We start from the raw sequence: 21,071 nt of genomic DNA, 5'->3' as shown, positions 1-21,071 counted from the left end.
CTTGTTATCATAAATTATGTGTATCCTGCTGCAATTAGAAAGATTCTGAACTATTTCCCACAAACAAAACAAACCCTCCTATACTTGGACCAAGGCGAAAGGAGAATAAGTATGGTGCAGTATTAGATTAGGACTGGGAAGATTTAAATTCAAGTACATTGTCTGGTACAAAAGGGTATTTTGTGCCAGTCACCATCTCTCACCCCAAACACCTTGTAAAATTGTTGTTCTGGGAAAATCAAGAACAAAATTCTATGTATGCTACTTCTCTTAGAAGAATGGCAATGTACACATCCAACCATTAAATTAACTTATAGAATATTTTCATTAAATTTAGAAAAGCTGAGATGCACATTTCTCAGATTTGTTTGTTATGTGTCATCTCAGATGTGCCTCCTTTGTGTCTTGAGAAATCATAAAGGATATGCTGGATTCAGCGGTATTTACCTTTGAGGGAAGCAGAACACAAAAGTGCCACCCAAGGCTGTGTTTTCTCAAGTGGAATCACTGCTTTCTGAATTTGAGAAAAATATTTTCATTTGTTTTGTCTGAGTTCCTGATTTCCTGTCAGCCGTTTACATAACGAATCATGAGACATGAGTCAATAACTGGATTCCATATTTGAATATACTATAATGAGTTGTATAACTTCACAAACACTTCTCATCCTGATCTAGATATCATAAGTTTAATATTTGCTGAATGAGGCCAGTGTCTCAGCCGATTTAATACTAATTTTGCGCTAAAGCTAAAGCCAAATGGAGTTTTGTGTGTTTAATTTTAGGAAGTATTGACAGTCTGCTTTGATACAACTTTTTTTTTTTAGTAGAGAGGGCAGTTGGTGCCCTCTTATGTGGGTGTTCAGAATCATCTGTTCCTTTTGAACTAATATCTGGGTATGAAATCATGAGTGGTATCCTGTGAGAAGTGGGAATCAAAGCTCAGAGTTTCTTAACAGCCTCGCATTTGTGTGTGTATTGTGTTGTGCTGCTTACTTATGATCACATTTTAAAGAACTTGGAGTGTGCCAGCTTTCCTTTGTAAATCCTACTTACTTAAGGATGGAGTTAGAATTTATCTTATTTATTTATCAAATTTCTGTACTACCCACCATACTTGTGTGACTCTGGGTGGTTTAGAGAAATTTTTTCCACCCTCTGACCTCAAGTGTGTTGGGTTAACTGTCGTAATCCTATATCCAATGTAATGAAGCCCTACACTTCTAATTAGTACCAGATTGGGGCAATCTGGTTGAGTATAATTTATTATAATCACTTTACAAATCATGTGGAAGACAGCTGGTTCATAAGCAATTTATTTTTATCTTTATAATTATTCAGGTAATATCTGCTGCCAATGGTACCACCAATGATTGTAGTGCCAATGAAACTGCACTATGGATTCCAACAATGAGCTCTCAGTTATATATCCTGTCCTTCTTGCCATTTGTGATACTGCTTGTCTTCATCCAGAATCTCAAGATTCTTTCCATTTTCTCTATGGTGGCCAATATTCTGATGTTGAGCAGCCTGATAATGTTATATCAGTACATTGTCAGGGTACGTATAAAACTGATTCCTTTCAGCATCTTCTTAGCACTTGGGGCTGCCATTTGTGCTTTGTCATTTAAATGTCAACTTAGGTTACAAAGGGAAAGGCATGATCATGTGTTTTATGTTATATTTTATTTTTAATTTATTATAGTTGGACAGGGATGAAATACGGTTTTGACAAAGAGATCTTGCTGGGGGGACGAAGTGTACATGCAAATGAGTGAAGGGCTCTAGGTCGGGAATTATTGAAAAGAGAGGAAATACTTCTGAGAGGTCATGAATGGCAGAATTGAAAGAGTTAATATCATATGTGAAGAGACTGAGTGGGCCAAGCCCAGCCCATGAAACAATAAGATGCTTGTTTTGAGGGCAGAATGAAAAATGACTCCATAAAGAGATTGATTTTTTCATATACAAATGGGACAAGTTAATTATTTCTTATGGTAGACTTTTGCATCTGAGGGACAGCATTTCATTTAATGAGGGAAGAGTATAGTAAGAAAGGTTTTGGTAGCTGGTAGAAGACCACCTGAGCATTGTATTCTGTTGTTTTCAGTAATCTATGAGATTCATAGATACTTATGTGTTTAAATCCAACACCTTCTTAAGGAGAAGTCAGGGAAATAATAGAAGTAGTTGAGTTTCCATCACTTCTTTATATATAGCAGAGGAAAACTGTTGCCTGAGAACTTGAATAGTAGCAACTGATCTATGTAAGGCTACCATGTAAGAGGTATGCCTTCAATTTTGATTTCACTGCCATCTCTGCAATGTTTTATTTTATTTATTTATATTTATTTATTACATTTATATGCTGGCCATCTCCACTAAGTGACTCTGAGCAGCTTATAGTACTTTACATACATTTTCTATTTTTCCTCAACAATGTATGTTTTACTGTATTTCTAGATTTTTTTTAAAAAAAAATGTTATAACCACATAATTTCCCAGAGCGTTTTGTAAATTGGGCAGAATACAAGCACAGTGGAGCAAGAAATTATCAAGTTTGGGTTGTAGTTTCCATGAGGTAGTAGCCAGCAAGGCTTTTATGAGCTCCGGAAATGGTAATTCTAGCAAATAAGAAGGGTATTAAGCTTGAAAAGGCTGGTGTAGAAAATCTGAGTGAGGAGGGTTCTGTTGGTTTGCTTCATATAAGAGAGTTTCCTAAATTGCAACTGCTTCTTGTTGGAACTCCTTCTAAAGATCCTCTGCTTTCCTTCCTTTTAGGACATTCCAAATCCTAGCCATCTGCCTATGGTATCTGCCTGGAAAACAATGCCTCTCTTTTTTGGTACAGCCATCTTTGCCTTCGAAGGCATTGGAGTGGTAAGTCTTGCCTAGAAACTTAGCTTAAAACAGGGGTGTCCAACTTTGGCAATTTTAAGACCCGTAGACTTTAATTCCCAGAATTCCCCAGCCAGCAATTCTGGGAGCTGAAGTCCACAGGTCTCAATGTTGCCAGGATTATCCTGGCTTGGAATCTTGTTTTGCTAGGAATTGAAAAATAATTTAGATCTGGTAGATTGTCAGGTGGCATTTAGCACATCTGTCTCTGCATCCAGATGTCAACTCTGAATTGAACCTGGCTGAAGCCATCTTGTGCTTCTTCACAGTTGCCATGCACTATGGGGGGGAGGATGAGGGGGAAATAGCTTGACTGTCTCATAGATAAAATAAAGAGCTGTCCCATGGGAACCTAGGTCATCCCAACAGGTGGCAATAAAAGGAGGAGCAGAAGTGATTGAGGGAGATCACCAACTGCTTTGATTGGACAATGTGACCTATGACACCTAGGGAAGGAAAATTTTGCTCTTTTAATTACATGGTAACCTCAGAAAACTTTTAGAGTTGGTTTTTGCTGGCTGTGCCAATACGATGTGTCAAATAAACATGTTCTCTGAGGAACATTCCTGCCTTGGAGTTCTGATTTCTTTGGATGCGTTACTTGGAACGCTGACACCAGAAATGTTTAGCCTTCAAGGCATTGAACATATGAGAAGACCAAAAAGCTGTTAAGATATTTTTGTCTATATTTGAATAAGAATCTTTGTATCCATTGGCAGCATCTGACCAGTTTGTACCTGACTTTATAATGGCTCACAGCTGTTCTGGGATCAAACACTTCTTTTATGTTGAGTTTTCTAAGTTAGAACTCTCATTTTGAACTCTAGTTAAAATGCAACATAATGGTGTACATGAATTATCTTACATAGCTCTAATCTGTTGAACATATCTAGTTTAATCTATTGGAATAAACATAGAAATGTTTGATCCATTCTGTTCCTTTTTCCTTCTCTCTGGCCTGGTCGTGTTTGTCTTTTATCTTTTAGCAATTTAGATCCAATTTTCCATAGGGGTAATTTTGTTTGAATGATTGTTGCTATTGTGAGACATTTTATTGGATTATGTCATGCATTAAAGCAATGAAAACAAGAGTAGAGCCCTATCAAATGCTTATTAGGCCTCAGTCTATGCACTGACTTCAATTATTTTGCACTCTTTTGTTTTCATGCTATGAGAATCATAAGGACAATTTCTGAGGATTCAGAGCAAGACTCAGGACAAATGGTTGCGAGTACAGAACTATCAGATGTGATTGAAGGGGTCTGGAATATCTAATAAAGTATTAGAAACTAAGCCAGTTCAGTAAGTTGTCCTACCTGAGGCTCATCAGCAAATATCACACCTCTCCCCCAACCCATCATTGCCAAAGAAGGGGAGTTAAGGACCTGACAATGAAAATACAGCAACAAATAATAATTTGCTTTCCTATTGTGCATTCTGGAATAAGGTTCTGAGAGTCCCTTTGTCGTGTCCCACTCCTCCTCTGACGGCCGGGTCGGGGAAGTCCGTATCAAGCGTGGCCGCAAAGCCTCTGCAGCTTTGCCAAAGTTCTGTCAGAGTTCTCAGGGCAGGCAGGAGACCAGGATGTGACTTCAGCAATCCAAGTTAGACTTTGCCTGACTCAAAGAATGCCAGAAAGCAGATCCTTTATATAGGCCATGGGGTGTGGCTCCATGACTCAGCACTTATCCAGGCCTGCCCCTCCCTTCCTTTTGCTGACGTCGCCTCTCCATTCTCCGGAAGCGTGGATCTATCCATTGCATCGTTTCGTCCCCAGCTGCCGATAATCCCAGCTCGTGGCTGGCTTCAGGCGCACATGCTATCGGAGGGAGGTTTGTTTGCTCGGTTTGTCCGGGCATGGTGCCAGGGCTGGGGGCTGGAGGCATGCCAGGACATTATTCTATACTATCAGTCTCTGGCTGAGATGAGAGGGGCCCGGCTGCGGTGGGGGCGAGCGAGGCACAACACCCCTGCTTTGTGGGAGTACTAGCTTTGGGGAAGATTTTTTTTCCTCCCAGCAAATAAGGGGAAAAAGATAAAGAGTTGGTAGAATCTTCTTTCCTTGGATTTTTAAGAAGCAAGTGGATAACGTGAATTTGAAGCATAGATCTGACCCAGCCAAATGCCATAATTTAATGCAGAAAGAGTCTGCATAGTTTTGTCTCAGAAACAAAGCAATTAGGGTCACGCTAAGAAGATACTATATATCTTTCCTTCTCTAGTCAAGGCAGCGATTCTTTGAGGAGACCAAATGCTAAGCATATCCTGGTCTATCGTGAAGAGGTTAGGTTAATTAGGAGAATAAAATGAAATCCATTGACTATTTGGGGCTTTTTTTTCCTTCTTCTCCAAGGTGCTCCCTCTAGAAAACAAAATGAAGAACCCACAGCACTTTCGCACTATCCTGTATGTGGGAATGGCAATTGTTACCACGTTCTACCTCAGCTTGGGAACACTAGGATATTTGCGCTTTGGAGCTAACATCCAGGCCAGCATCACTCTCAATCTCCCCAACTGTTGGTGAGTTGAACAGGGAAGTTTTTGTTACCAGGCAGAAAGAAGGCCGAACTACAGGCTACTCGTGAATGAGCAAGAATGGAATTGCTGAGGCGGATGCTGAGAAGTACAAAATGTTTTGCAAAGGTGCTTCCTTTGTAGGGAAGCTCTTAGAGTATGTTCCCGGTTACTTTCTATCTCATGTCTTCATTCTTTCTCATGGCCACCATGTCTTATAGCAATCCATGTTTCTCTGCGTTTCAAATTTGACATACTTTGAACCAATGCAAGCATGCATCCCATGTTTCAAGAAGTGCATTTTGTACTAGGAGAAAAACCAGTGCTGCCACAGAAATATTTGAGAATGCAGAGCAGTTGTCCCCTCTAATTGGGTAATCTCTTGAGTTATCACATTCTCATTCATGATCCTGGGAACCAAGAACTACTTACCTTGGCTGACTAAACATATTATCACATGTAGGACACCATCGCATTGGTTTAGAATACCTCCTTGGAAAATTTGGCACTGATGATAATAAAGTTGTCTAGTGTAACTCCTATAACTCATTTGTTTTTCACCCATCTCTAATGGCCATGAGTACTCCAGTCTCCCTTCTTCTACTCCCACCATACCAGCAGGTTCTCCAATCCACATTATTGTACACAGATGATTTAATCAAATTTTCATTTTTATCCATTTCTAATAGAAATTTCTAGATAAATATAACATCAAAACTGACAGGACATATTTCCAATGTCAAAATTTCAGTAGGGAGGTATGAGTTATAGTGCGACAATATATAGAAGGATAGCCAAGGATATCCAAGATGTTGCAGAACTATAGGTGGGATTAAAAAAATGTATTTTGAGTTTTACTTCATTTTGTTTATTTTTTGTGGTCACTAAAGTTAAACAGAATTAGTTCCATAGGGGAGAGAGCTTAAATTCAGGTGTTGATTCTTTATATTTTTTTAAAAAAATATATGCTGTATTATTTCCCAAATTAAAATTTACAATAATTTTGATAATCCAGGAATGGGTAGCTATATCTTTTATTAAACTCCAGGATCATCAACTCTAGCAATATATCTTCCAACAACATTTAGCTAGCACTACCCTCTAATTTTATAATAGTGATGCAATTAGCTATCAGCTTTATCTATCTCGTGATGGCATACAAGTAATTTGATTTCTGATCTCAACAGAAATTTCTCTCTATCTAAAAAAAAAAGGCTTTGAAATAAAACTTCTGAGTGTTCAGTTTTAAACAGGAACCCATGCCTTTAAAAACTCATGTAGTCATAAGTAATTTGGAACAAGAACTTTAGTGGTTGTCATAACAGGGACATTCCTTTCGCTTGTTGCTTAGCTACAAATCCATTGGCATGTGGCTTTCTACAATATCCAAAGCCCTGATTCAGGAACACCACTTTCTTTCATCAAGGAAGACTTAGGTACTTGCTTTTAGTTTGTCTCCTTATTTTGTGAATAAAATTTCCCCTAGTGATCTCTGGATCAGGGAGCCCAAGCATTCTCAAAGGTTGTAATCACTGCACTATCTTCGATTTTTGGTTTGGTTTTTCATCAGGAAGCTGAGTGGGTTTAATGGTTGGCTCATTTTCGCAGGTTGTACCAGTCTGTCAAGCTGCTCTACTCCCTCGGAATCTTCTTCACTTATGCTCTGCAGTTCTATGTCCCTGCAGAAATAATAATTCCTGTGGCTGCTTCCAAGATCCCAGAACGTTGGAGATTATGTTTCAAAGTGCTGCTGAGGGTACTCCTCGTCTGCATAACATGTGAGTGGTGAGAGTTTTCTTTTCACTCAGCAGGTAGAGATTTGGCCCAAGGGATGCTTTATTTATTTATTTATTTATTTGTCACAACAGTATACACAAACAATTGTCATAGATAAAACAACATATTTTGAAGAAAATATACATATATGTATAAAAATATGCATCAACTATATCAATTTGATATGATGAAGGGAACAATAGGACAGGAACGGTAGGCACTTTTGTGCTCTTATGCACACCCCTTATAGCCCTCTTAGAAATGGGGTGAAGTCAATAGTAGACAGTTTTTGGTTGAAGATTTTGGGATTTTGAGTAGAGACTATGGAGTCAGGTAATGAGTTCCAAGCATTAACAACTCTGTTACAGAAGTCATATTTTCTGCAATCAAGTTTGAAGCGGTTAACATTTAGCTTGAATCTATTTTTTGCTCTTGTAATATTGCGATTGATATTTATTACAGTAAAGTTATTGCTAAGAAAATTATTGGGCCCTACAGAAATTAAAAATGGAGGCCGAGTGCAGTACAGTGCTTTTGTTTGGTGAAAAATGCATCCCTTACACCAGAGGAGGGAAACCATGGCCCCTTTATGATTTGTGGACTTGTAGCTGGCTCAGGAATTCTGAGAGTTGAAGTCCACAAGTCATAAAAGTGCCATCATCCCCCATCCCTGCCCTACTCCTACACCAAAAGGGTAAAAGTGAGCTGCAGTGTCTTGGTTGCTAAGTAAAAAACAACAACAGATGTGTGAAAAATCCTCTTAGGTTGCTATAGTGATGTGACTTGTCCAATATGGTTGCTACCTCATGATCTCAGAATTCCAAAACATTTGGGGACCCCGACTAATGCAATAGCTTTGTACAGATATTAGTAATAAATAATATTGGTGCGAGATTCAAGAATTCATTCCGAAATGTTTACAGATTCCACACGTGAAGAGTGTACATGCTGATGGCACATTTTGTCATGATTCAGTGTCTGTTAATGTCCCTTTCTATTTTGCCAGAAGAGTTTATTACAGACTAAAAACATACTCCGAAATTAAAACGATGTTTATTTCATTTGAAGTTATAGTAAAAGAAAGACTAATTACCTCAGCTGTTTGCTCTTCAGTTAGGCATCTTCCCTGACAAAGCTTTTATTTCCTCCTTTTCTACCCTTCAGGTGCCCTCGCAATATTGATTCCTCGCTTGGACATTGTCATAGCTCTGGTAGGCTCAGTGAGCAGCAGTGCTCTAGCACTTATTATCCCGCCCCTCTTGGAGATCTTCACCTATTATTCGGAAGGCCTGCACCCACTCATCCTGGCCAAAGATATTCTCATCAGCCTCTTCGGTATTATTGGCTTTGTTGTGGGGACATATGAATCCCTCTACGAACTGATTGTACCAACTGTGTCCAATGCCACTATTGCTTTACCATGACACTGTAACCTGTTTTCACTTTGAAAAGTTATCTGCAGTTCAGATGGATCTTGAGTTTCTTCATAGCAACTGCAGGAATTTGGAGCTCCTTCTTGCTTTCCAAATCTATTTATTTTATAGATTAAACAGATAAGGCCATGGTTAAAAAAGAAGGGGCTCTTTTTTAGTGCTTTTATTTATTTATGCTTCTTTTTTGGTATGGGGTTGATTTAGAAGACATATAAAAACAAAAAAACAAAAATGGGTGCTCCATTATTCTTACCGGGAAGAAACAGAATGTCGTGCAAGCATCTTGGATTTTACTAGACTTCTGGATCAAGAGCAGTGAATGTGGGGAGAATTAGGAGTCCTAATACTCCTCACCAGATGATTTTTATGAAGCCTTTTGAGCATCATGTTGCCGGTTCATTTTTATTTTCATTGTTCTTGTTCTAAACTACTTCAGGCTATCCATTTAGAAACGATATGTCTCCTTTCTAAAGTAATTTCCTCCTTTTGGATAGTTGCATGTCAAGTGAGATAGAGCTTGAGAATGGTAGCTAACACAGCAGAAGGAAGTGCAAATGAAACTCGATGTGTAATATTAAAAACAGATGCTATAAGTTCATGCTCCTATCCCATGAAGTTGTGTGTCTATTGGTAATAAAACTGAAAGCTAAAAACAGCATCAAGCTGTATAATCTATAATTCTCAGGCAAACACCAATTGGATTGCATATAGAAATAAGGTTCATATTGCTAAATCCAGCACTATGCTAGTTTGACTCTTCAGCAGGGTTCATATCAAATTGCTGTGGGAAAAAAAGATACATGTGTGAGCTGGACAGGAGATTGAAAAGTGTTTTTAAAGATTTTTTTAACAACAGGATATTATAAACCAATTCTCTGTTGTAAGCTTTTGCTTTGTTGTAGCTTCAAGGAACATTCACTAAGCATACATTTTGAAAAATGCCTTGAATGTCATGATTATAATCCAATTTCATGTAAACAATAATTTCACATGAGTATATATGTATATAAACTATAAAACATAACGTGAGTCAGAGGCATAGTTGTAACTTCTGAATTATTTTGCTTCTATATTATGGAAACACTTTGAGGCTACTTAACAATCATAGCCAATTAGCATGTGTACATAGGTTAAATTCATGGGCCCAACTTTCACGGTTTTCTTATTTCACATATAAGAGGCCTTGCAAAGTGAGCCAATCAAAATGGATAAATAAATTGATTGAGCAGGCACATGGAGATTCTTATATTAAAAGTGCAATACACATCCTATTTTCTGTTATTTGCCTTTGTTCTCAGGAACACTCTTCTCAGAAGCAGTGTTGAAATTAAATGGTTTACACAAAGGTTATTTTCAGAATTTTCTTCCTAAGATTTCAGCTGCTTCATGGCATTATTAAGTATTTGATACTACCATTTCGGTTTTCTAAACTAATCATACGTGTGGCTTGCATTATGGTTTCTTCTGTTTTTATCTAATTAGCCAAGCAATCTGAATTTGACTGTAACACTTAAATTATAATTAAAATGCAATTTACTAGGAAGCAATTTTTTGCTCCCTGAATTCAGGAGGGTTTATTTCTGTCAGGTTATGGTTTAAAAAGAGGAAGATGGGATGCATACCATTGTTTATTTCTTCCAGTAATCATGATTAGGTTGTATCTTAAACTTTGTTCTTGAATAAGCCACACAGAATGAAGAAGGGGGCGAGGTATGATCACTATTCAGATATGGCACCCAAATATTTATTTAACACTTTAAATAGAAACTGAAATGTAGGGTTTATGAATTATTTTTGAAATGTTTTGTAGCCTGGTTTTAAATATCATTGTAATGATTTATCTACTTTCTATGCATTGCTGTATGGTTGATTAAATAATTAAATGAATTGAGAGTTAGCGTCCTATCCCCTTTCTCATTCTTCTGAAACTACAGATGTCTCTTTAAGTGTGAGATATACTTGGGGTTTGTATTTCTTTCCCCATATACTGGTAGTAAAGCATGTGAGAAAATAGACAAATATTCAGTGTTCTGGTCTTGGCAACATCATGGTGAAATGTAAATTAAAACTGCTTTAAATTTTGCCAGTGAACTCAGGACATTGAGACATGAGCAGAAACCTGCAGGTTACTGGTATTGCAAGTTTTTGCCATGATTAACTAGAACCTTTGCCAGGTAGCCAGAGTAGTCAAGAGTAAATAAAATTTAAAGTAATAATGACACATTTCTTAACTTTAAAAAAAAATAAACTGATATTTTGACTTCATAATTATTACAAACAGAATTGATGTTATGCTTGTGCATTCTTGCAGTCTTATAATCTTTATCTTGAACTGTTATAAGTGATTATGTGAACATTATGTGAACATTAGAAGTGAAACAGAAGCAGAATGGATGCAGAAAGTAGAAAAACAAGGGAATTTAATGAAGTCGCAAAGAAACATTATTGAATTTGATACTGGCTTTTTAACTTTGGGATTACCCCACTTTTCAAATAGTAAGTGCCATTAAGGCCAATTTGGTAGATGTTCTTAAGTTTAACTTCCATAGAAAATGCAGGATTTTAACATTTATTGATTTGTAGATTTTCCATTATTTGAAAAGTTCATCACTGCATAATATTGCTTTGATAGCATTCTGCTAGTCCCTGAGGATCCAAGGTTGGCTATTAGTTGTATTAGTCACAGCCACAGTCACAGCCACTGAATGAAATGATTTTGTTCATTTATTTCTCAATAGATGCCTTAATATGTCTTTGTAATGTATGGTTCTATAAAACTTTGTATTCTGACTGAACACTATGTGAAGCATTCTTCTCGGTGGGAATAGTACGTCTTGACTTCTACAGAATTAACACTTTTTCCAGTCAGGATTTTAATGAAAAAAATTTACATCAGACATTACCACTAATTATAACGTATATCCTTGACATTGTGGCTGATTGCCTTGTCTGGGTATACGTGTTAAAATTGCCTACATACAATTATCTTTTACCATTTCTTTTTTCCCCCCTCTAGAATAAACTGTGGCCTATTTGTATGTTCTTGCACAGCACAGAAAGATTATTGAATTATTGGATTATCTATATACTTGTTTCCAGTAGTCCTCATAGAAGGATGAAGCTACAGCAATGGCCATATTAAGAGTTTTTTGATCTGTTGTCTAGTTGTGTCTGTAATTTAGTCGTGTCCTCCTCAGATCTCATACTGAGTCAGTAATTATGAGATTTGAAGTAAACATTTCTGATTTCTCTCTCCGTAAGTTATCTTTGTCATCTAGTCTGTTCTGTTAATGAGTAAAAAGGGCATTTCAGTGTCAGTCAGGTCTGCTTACTTTAATTTGTTTTATTTGTAAAAGAAATGATTGCACTTGTGAAATTAGATATGTGCAAAATCCAAACACAGTTTTGGTATTCCCTAAACATTTATGACTATCGAAATCCCCAAAATTGACTTCCAAGGGTGGACACATTGAAGGTATTGAGATCTGTGCATAGATCTAAGAAACTGGAACACTACATATTTGGAGACTAGATGAAAACCCCAGCTAATGTTTGTGCAGAGCTTTGGGAACAGTTTCCAATTCTTCAAGGTTATTCTTAATTTATCACTTTGGGCCTTTGTCTTCAATTAGATATACTGCTGCTCTTTTTAGGGTAGCTTGATGACACATATTTAACTATGGTACAGAATCAGGCAAATATATTTTGAGTAACCTAAATTTGGGGGTGGATGCAATTATCCTCAAATGTTTCTACAAGGAGTGACTTTGAAGATAGGAAACAATGTCTGTTTGTGTGTCTATTGAATCAGTCAATGTTTATTTATTTGTGCCTACTTGTGTGTACAACAAGCCACTATGTACATTGGGTATACTCTGTAGGAGATGCAGGTGATGTTATGTATGATAATGCTGTAACTGAATGATATATTTTACTGGATGTTTCATTCAATAAATTCAGGTTTTTTTACTGCATTATAAGGTTCCACAGTGACTTTATTTGATTCTTTTTCAGATTGCATATAATTTGTTATTCTTAATGAAGAGGAAAAAATAAAGTAATAACAAACATGCACTGGCTATTCCCCAACATGGTATCTAAACTACAAACACAAAACCAATGCAGCCATTGTTATTAACAACTGTTCACAATTTAAAAACTAATAAACTTGCGACACAGTGATGGGTTTCTACTGGTTCACCCTGGTTCGGGTGAATCGATAGTTGCGACAGCAGGAAGCTCCGCCCACCTGCCCGGATGTCATAACGGATGCTCTGCACATGCGGAGAAGCACCGCAAGTGAAACAAGCGCGCACACACATTCACAGTTCTGAACCAGTAGCGAAGGTAAGTGAAACTCACTATTGCTGTGACAAGATACAACGACTGTGAAAGTTGCAACGACTTTCATGACTTTCACAACGACTGTGAAAGTTGCAAACAAGATATTCCTACTTGGCATATAAGAGTATTTCAGGCAAATGTGTGCTCCAGTTCTTTAGACAGTGAGAACTTGGAATAGTGTAGTGGTTGTTGGAGCAGGACTGGAGAAACCAAAGTTCAAATAGACACTTAATCCTGGAAGTTCTGCCCAACCTACACTCGGTGATAGTTTGGGATAAAATAGGTCTTAAAGTATGCTTAGATTAATTGTAAGCGAGTATAGAATTTTAGGAGCCCTGGTAGCACACTGGTTAAAAGGCAAACTCTTTGCAGAGCAAAGTATTGCAGGCAAACTCTGCCCACAGCCTGGAGTTTGATCCTGGTGGGGCTCAAGGTACATTCAACCTTCCATCCTTCTGAGATTCGTAAAATGAGGACCCAAATTTTTTGGTGGGGGGGGGAATATGCTGACATGCTCAGAGAGGACTGTAAAACATGGTGGTATATAAGTCTAAGCGCTAGTGCTATTTAGGCAAATAGGTTTCATGCATCTTCTACTCGCATAAAAATCCATTAACACGTTTTAATCAAGAATTAGGGGTCTGCAAGGAATTGAAAAAAAAAAGCTTGATCTTCAAACAAAACTTCCAACTCATCCACTCATTTGCTTCCATCAGAATTTGGATATTCCATATTTCACCAAAACAAAGCGAAAAAAGTCATGTTCTGTCATAGGGGACACTGATATCGTGAAAAAAGTTATTGCTGACTCAATTTGAGTCGTAAGAGCTGAAAAGTAAAGGTGTTGAAAGGACTTCAGTCAAATTCTCAAGGCAACATATACTCCAATTTCTCATAAAAAATTGGCCAATATAAATATATTTGTACCACAATAAAGAAAAAGTCAATGGCCAAAGAAAACAGATTGTTGTTGGGTGATCTCAGTTTATGAATGGAGGGTAACCAATCATTAAAATAGCATAAGCATAAATAATTTCAAGCCCTAACCATCCTAAATTGCCAAATTGAGCACCAAAGATTGAAGAACATTCTCCAATTTCTTGGCTTTTAAACTCCGTATGTAGAAACCTGAGGGAGAGCAGTTTATATGATCCCTTATAAAACCTGGATACTGTGTTGTGTAAAAATAAAATGGATCCACAGATCTTCACTGGTTGTTAGATGAATTATTTGCATTTCCAACAAAGCTTGCTTTCATTTCTCCACCCCACCCTGCTATCCCTAACTTCAAATTGATTCCATGTTCCCCTCGATCGTATCCAACTCGTATAATTATTTCATGCTTATACTTATATATATATATATTCTTTCTTCTGCGCATGCGCGTTATGGCGGCTTCCTGAAATCTTGTGGAGTCGGCGGCTGGAAATCCTTGGCCACGATGCCGTTCAGCCGCTCGCCCAGCTGCTTGTCTTCGGGCTCCAGTCTTGTCATCTTCTCGGCCACCGGGAGCGAGGTCCTCGGGCCTCTTTGAACTCTCGGCTGCCGAGTACGGAGCCGGAGTTTGTTTTCCAACGGCGAACGGCGGCGGCCATGTTGGGGGGGGTTGAACAGCGGCTGGAAGTCCTCGGCTACGATGCCGTTTAGCCGCTCGCCCAGCTGCTTGTCTTCGGGCCCCGGTCTTGTCATCCTCTCGGCCACCGAGAGCGAGGTCTTCGGGCCTCATTGAACTCTCGGCTGCCGAGCACGGAGCCGGAGTTTGCCCTTAGGCAGCGAACGGCGGCGGCCATGTTGGGGGGGGCCTGCGGAGACGCCCGGCATGAATCAGCAGCTTTCGGGCCGTTGTGGCCACAGATACCAATTGGACACCAACAAAGGACACTAACAATGGCTGAGGCGCCCGAACACCGACGGAGGATGTTAATGGTGGTATGCTGGACACCGGGTGTTCGGGTTGCTATTAAGTTTTGGTGCTGGGAAGGGACTCGTATGGGCATGAACAACGCCCCCTCCCCCCTCCCCCTTCCCCCCCTTCATGGTCATGGACTGGAACATCGTTTTCTCCCCTACTCTGACTCTTGTTATCGCCTGCCAACATTCCGCAACCGTCATCAGCGGTTCACCTCTCTTTGAGCTATTTTTTTCCATCAGCGACGGAGAGGTGGTTGGCTTGGACAGTTTTTTACAGCAGCAGAGCGGCATGTGGGGCCATATTGGGTCCAGAGGATAATCTGCCGACTTAGGGGTGGAGGCATGGACGGCGTACATCTTGACGGCTAAGGATGGACATTTTGCCACGACTTTTGGGCCTATCTCTCCATGAGATATTCATTTGCCGATCTACTACGACTGCGAGGTTCCCCCGCCTCGCAGGAATGGCCCTCCAAGCTATTGAGGGCTTACCTTAACGAAGGGTCTTGGGACCCAGAGAGGTGGCATGCGGCTAAGAAGAATTTGTGGGGTTTTTTAAATAGTTTTTTAAATAAGGGTTTTTTAAGGGGGGGAGGGATTTGACGGGTGGGGGGGAGGACCCGTCGGGGAGGGATCCAGCCCCTGTGCTAGTTCGCGACATTACGCCATCTTGTCTGAAGGCAGGGGGGGAGGACGTTCCAGGTTTAGAGGGCTGTTCGATCTGTACGGTAAGTGGGAGAGGCAGCTATGGCGGGGGGGAGGGGCCGTATCGAGTTATGGGGGCACGTGCTCGATGTCTGAGAGCGATCACGTGCTCCGGCCCCTCAGTCCCTACCCGTTCCTCGGGTGGCCATGATCCTCAGAGCTTGGACCTTCGGCTGATGTTATGTAATGCCCGGTCCGTGGTTAATAAGGCTCCCCTGATTTGTGACCTTATTCAGGGGGGGTCCGCGGACCTCATGGGCATTACGGAGACCTGGTTGGGCCCTGAGGGGGGGTGTCCCCCTTGTTGAGATGTGCCCTCCAGGCTTCTGAGCATTTCATCAGCCGAGAGTCCAAGGTAGGGGTGGGGGGGTGGCGGTTGTTATTAAGGAAGATCTAGAGCCGAGGAAGACCACTGTTCCTCAGATTGCTGGCTGCGAATCCCTCTGTGTGCGCTGCGGCTATAGGAATCAGTTGGGCTTGGTGATCGCGTACCTGGCTCCTTGCTGCGTGACCACAGCCCTGCCCGAGCTGTTGGAGGTACTGGCTGCTGTGGCGGTTGAGACCCCCAAACTTATAGTTATGGGGGATTTCAACTTGCCATCGGTTGGCCTGTCATCGACGGCAGCTCGGGAGTTCCAGGCTTCCATGACGGCCTTGGACCTGATTCGAGTAAATGATGGCCCTACGCACACAGGGGGAGGCATGCTAGATCTGATTTATATCTCTGGACAGTGGTTAAATGATCTGGTATTAGATGATTTAGTAACAGAACCAATGTCATGGTCGGATCATTTTCTCCTTCGCCTAGACTTCCGAACCGCTATTCACCACCGCAGGGAGACGGAACCTATACGGTGGTTCCGTCCCAGGCGCCTGATGGACCCTGAGAGGTTCCAGACGGAGCTTGGGCCATTCCCTGAGGATCTGGCCCACGGCACGACTGAGGAACTGGTCGTGGCCTGGGAGCAGGCCGCGGCCGGGGCCCTGGATCGTGTCGCGCCTTTGCGGCCTCTGACCCGGCGTAGATCTTGTCCGGCCCCTTGGTTCTCCGAGGGGCTGAGGGAGATGAAACGCCGGAGAAGACGCCTAGAGAGCACCTGGAGGTCCAGTCGCTCCGAAGCTGATCGGACACTAGTTAGGACCTATACTAGGACCTACCTAGTGGCAATGAGGGTGTTGTGACCCAGGTTCCTGGACCCGGACTCCTGGACTCGGATGATTCAGAAAGTGAGGGAGAAGACCTGGCCAGCCCTGCTTCTCTTGAGCCCTTTCCCTCCCTGGCACCCACTCAAAGGGAGGAGGAGGGGCCGGCACAGCCTGATTCCATGGAGCCTCCTGCTGATTTGGCAACGCCCCAAGAACAGTTTTGGAGTGATGCAAGATTACGTAGACGTGATCGCCGTGCGCAGCAGCGGAAGAGTTGGGACAAAGCCAAGTCATAATTGTCATGCAGTGACATCTGCAGAGACTATAAATAGGAGGCGGGACTTCCTGGTTTTTTGTCTTGGACAAAGTAATGAGTTGGCGCGAGCTAATGAATTGGCGCGAGCTAACTGTTTCAATGGAGGGAAGAATATATTCGTGAGTAATTCTGGCCTTATCTATAATTTCCTCATTATCTCCAGAAACTTGGCAGGCCCGTGGGTAGACGTGGCCAGGACATGTATCTATGTAAATAAAAGGAAAAAAGGAAGGCCTCTGACGGACTCTTTGCTGGGAGTATTGGGGGAAGGGAAACAGAACAGAGGGAAGCGAGGCGCTCCTACGCCTCCACCCTCATTGCGTCGGCAGATAACCGCCCGGCCGCCCTGTTTCGGGTGACCCGCTCTCTCCTACATCAGGAGGTGTGGGATGACCCTTTGCAGGGACGAGCCGAGGAGTTTAGTGGTTATCTATACGATAAAATCGCTCAGCTGAGGGACGGTCTGGACCGAATTTGGGATGATCCAAGCGAGGGAGAGGAGGCACGTCTTGTTGAGCACATTTGGGATGAGTTTGACCCTGTGGCTCCCGAGGACGTGGACAGGTTGTTGGGGAGGCTTCACGGCACGACATGTTTACTGGACCCGTGCCCTTCCTGGCTGGTACTGGCCACTCAGGCGGTGACACGAGGCTGGCTCCAGAGGATTATCAACGCTTCTTTGTTGGATGGGGTTTTCCCTGCCGCCTTGAAAGAGGCGGTGGTGAGACCCCTCCTTAAGAAGCCCTCTTTGGACCCAGCTATTTTGGCTAATTATCGTCCAGTCTCCAACCTTCGCTTTGTTGCGAAGGTTGTAGAGAGTGCCGTGGCACGACAGCTGCCCCAACACCTGGATGAAGATGTCTATCTAGACCCGTTCCAGTCCGGCTTCCGACCCGGATACAGCACGGAGACAGCTTTGGTCGCATTGGTGGATGATCTCTGGAGGGCCAGGGACAGGGGATATTCCTCTGCCCTGGTCCTATTAGACCTCTCAGCGGCGTTCGATACCATCGATCATGGTATCCTGCTGCGCCGGTTGGGGGGATTGGGAGTGGGAGGCACCGTATATCGGTGGTTCTCCTCCTATCTCTCCGACCGGTCGCAGACGGTGTTGACAGGGGGGCAGAGGTCGACCGCGAGGGGCCTCACTTGTGGGGTTCCTCAGGGGTCGATTCTCATTGACCTGCTGTTCAACATCTACATGAAGCCGTTGGGTGAGATCATCAGTGGTTTCGGGGTGAGATACCAGCAGTACGCTGACGACACCCAGCTGTACTTTTCCACCCCGGACCACCCCAATGAAGTTGTTGAAGTGCTGTCCCGGTGTTTGGAGGCTGTACGGGTCTGGATGGGGAGAAACAGGCTCAAGCTTAATCCCTCCAAGACGGAGTGGCTGTGGATGCCGGCACCCCGATTCAGTCAGCTGCAGCCGCGGCTGGCTGTTGGTGGCGAGTTACTGGCCCCAAAGGATAGGGTGCGCAACTTGGGTGTTCTTCTGGATGATCGGCTGTCGTTTGAAGACCATTTGACGGCCGTCTCCAGGAGGGCCTTCCACCAGGTTCGCCTGGTTCGGCAGTTGCGCCCCTTCCTTGATCGGGATGCCTTATGCACAGTCACTCATGCGCTCGTTACCTCTCGCTTGGATTACTGTAATGCTCTCTACATGGGGCTCCCCCTGAAGTGCGCTCGGAGGCTTCAGTTAGTCCAGAATGCAGCTGCGCGGGTGATAGAGGGAGCTACACGTAGCTCCCATGTAACACCGCTCCTGCGCAGACTGCACTGGCTGCCTGTGGCCTTCCGGGTGCACTTTAAGGTGTTGGTTATGACCTTTAAAGCGCTCCATGGCTTAGGACCTGGGTACTTACGGGACCGCCTGCTGTTACCATACGCCTCCCACCGACCCGTACGCTCCCACAGAGAGGGACTTCTCAGGGTGCCGTCCGCCAAACAATGTCGGCTGGCGGCCCCCAGGGGAAGGGCCTTCTCTGTGGGGGCTCCCACACTCTGGAACGAGCTTCCCCCGGGTTTACGCCAAATACCTGACCTTCGGACATTTCGTCGCGAACTCAAGACTCACCTTTTTATCCGCGCAGGGCTGGCTTAAATTGGGACTTTAATCTTAAATTTATTAATTTTAAATGGGGTTTTAGTAGGGTAAATTTTAATCATTGGGCTAATTTAAATAAGTTTTTTAAATCGTATTTTAAATTTGTATATTGTATTGCCGGTTTTTTATTATGCCTGTACACCGCCCTGAGTCCTTCGGGAGAAGGGCGGTATAAAAATCAAATAAAATAAAATAAATAAATAAATAAATAAATATATGCTTATATGTCGTATAGTTATTTCATGCGTATGCTTATATATACTGTTGTGACAAAATAAATAAATAAAAATAAAAATAAAGTTAGCAAGTCTAACATCACATGCTTTCCCACGTGGTTTACATTTTCTGGGAACAATTTCTGCTTACCATGAAGGTTTCTTGGTCATTCTTAGATGTGGCTTCATAGTTTGGAAACATACAATGTAGCCCAGATGAAGGCTATTGAAGGCTATTGAAAGTGTTATCTCAAATAACAGCTCATCAAGTATGTGGCCTACGGCTTAAAAAGTTGTTTCAAGACCCTTTGCTTGTAATACTGGCAAATATATGTCTATGAATATGAGAGAGACCAGTTAATATGCATGCATAACAGCCGTGATGGTGCAGTGGTTAGAATGCACTAATACTAATGCTGACTGCTGGCTGCCAGCAGTTGATTCTCACCGACTCAGCCTTCTATCCTGCCGAGGTCAGTAAAATGAGGACTCAGATTGTTGAGGGCAAGATGCATTGGAAGAATATTTGAAGTAAAGAAAATGCCCTGAAGCTAGCATACCTTGAAGGATTACTGAATACCGGACAGACCAAAGTAGTCTACGAGAAAAACCAAATGAAGAATAGAAAACAGACTTAGCAAGGCAAAGTATTACATAGTTGGTACATTAAAAAAAAGCAGGCGAAGCAGATAACAAAAAAAAAAACTTAGCTAAGAGGTGGAAAACTGGAGAGAGAGACCAATTCTGTCTGCATAAGACCAAGCCTTCAGAACAAATGCATACAAAGCCAGAATTGAAAAGACAGCAACAGACATCAAATGCCACCTCTGTAATGGAGTTAAAGAAACACTGGACCACTTAGTTAGCTACTGCAAGAAGATCACACAGACTAGCTACAAACAACAGCATGACAAAGTAGTAGCAATGCTGCACTGAAATATCTGCAACAAATATCATTTGCTTGCAAGCAAGAACTGGTGGGATCACAGAATGGACAAAAGTATAGAAAATGAAGATGCTAAAATGTTCTGGAGCTTTAGAATTCAAACAGACAAGCACCTGCCACATAACATCCCAGGCTTATCAACTGTTGATAAGAAAGACAAAAAGTATGCATAGTGGATGTGGTAGTACATGGAGACAGTAGAACCAAAAAGAAAGAACTGAGGAAAAAAATCAAATTACATTTTAACCCGTAATTAAAATGAAGCATGAAAGGTTGAGATTGATAGCTTTAATCCATATAATGCTTGGATAATAGTTTTGCTCTGGGAGCTAGTTCCCATATTTCATCCCCATTACATTGACTAGGTATGTTCATATTAGTCTAGAACAGGCGTCTCCAACCGTTGCAACTTTAAGCCTGGAGGATTTCAACTCCCAGAACACCTCAGCCACCTCAGCCAGCAAAGGTCTTCTCACAGCCTTGCACACATCAGCTATTTATTTATAACTTTCAAGCAAGGAAATTAATTCAGATCTTATTACTGGAAGGAGTAATAGTCCACTCATTTTTCTTCCTGATTGATGAAGGGCCTGATTGAATAGAAATTCTAAGAGTTGGGATCCCAATAAAAATATTCTTCACTTGAGAAGAAATCATTTTTCCTTACAGTATGGGATAATATGCAACGTACAAATATCACTTTCATGGTTATAGAGGCCAGGTTAAAGAAGGAAGACACACAACTCCGATAGTACATTGCA

General features: G+C 41.8%; 1 protein-coding gene across 3 annotated transcripts in view; it reads left to right on the top strand.

The window, feature by feature from the left end:
* Positions 1–12,594, top strand: part of LOC131189578 (proton-coupled amino acid transporter 1-like) — a 32,884-nt gene extending 20,290 nt beyond the window's left edge. For all 3 annotated transcript variants that reach the window (XM_058165760.1, XM_058165761.1, XM_058165759.1), the window contains 5 exons: positions 1,341–1,559; positions 2,781–2,879; positions 5,251–5,417; positions 7,020–7,189; positions 8,352–12,594. In XM_058165760.1, coding sequence (XP_058021743.1) covers positions 1,341–1,559; positions 2,781–2,879; positions 5,251–5,417; positions 7,020–7,189; positions 8,352–8,611 — 915 coding nt within the window. In that variant the 3' untranslated portion in view covers positions 8,612–12,594. The remainder of the gene's footprint in view (positions 1–1,340; positions 1,560–2,780; positions 2,880–5,250; positions 5,418–7,019; positions 7,190–8,351) is intronic.
* The last annotated feature ends 8,477 nt before the right edge of the window (positions 12,595–21,071 follow it).

Source organism: Ahaetulla prasina, chromosome 2 (genome assembly GCF_028640845.1).
Source record: "Ahaetulla prasina isolate Xishuangbanna chromosome 2, ASM2864084v1, whole genome shotgun sequence".
In the NCBI taxonomy this organism is placed as follows: domain Eukaryota; kingdom Metazoa; phylum Chordata; class Lepidosauria; order Squamata; family Colubridae; genus Ahaetulla; species Ahaetulla prasina.
This window is presented reverse-complemented; position numbering and strand designations above follow the sequence as displayed.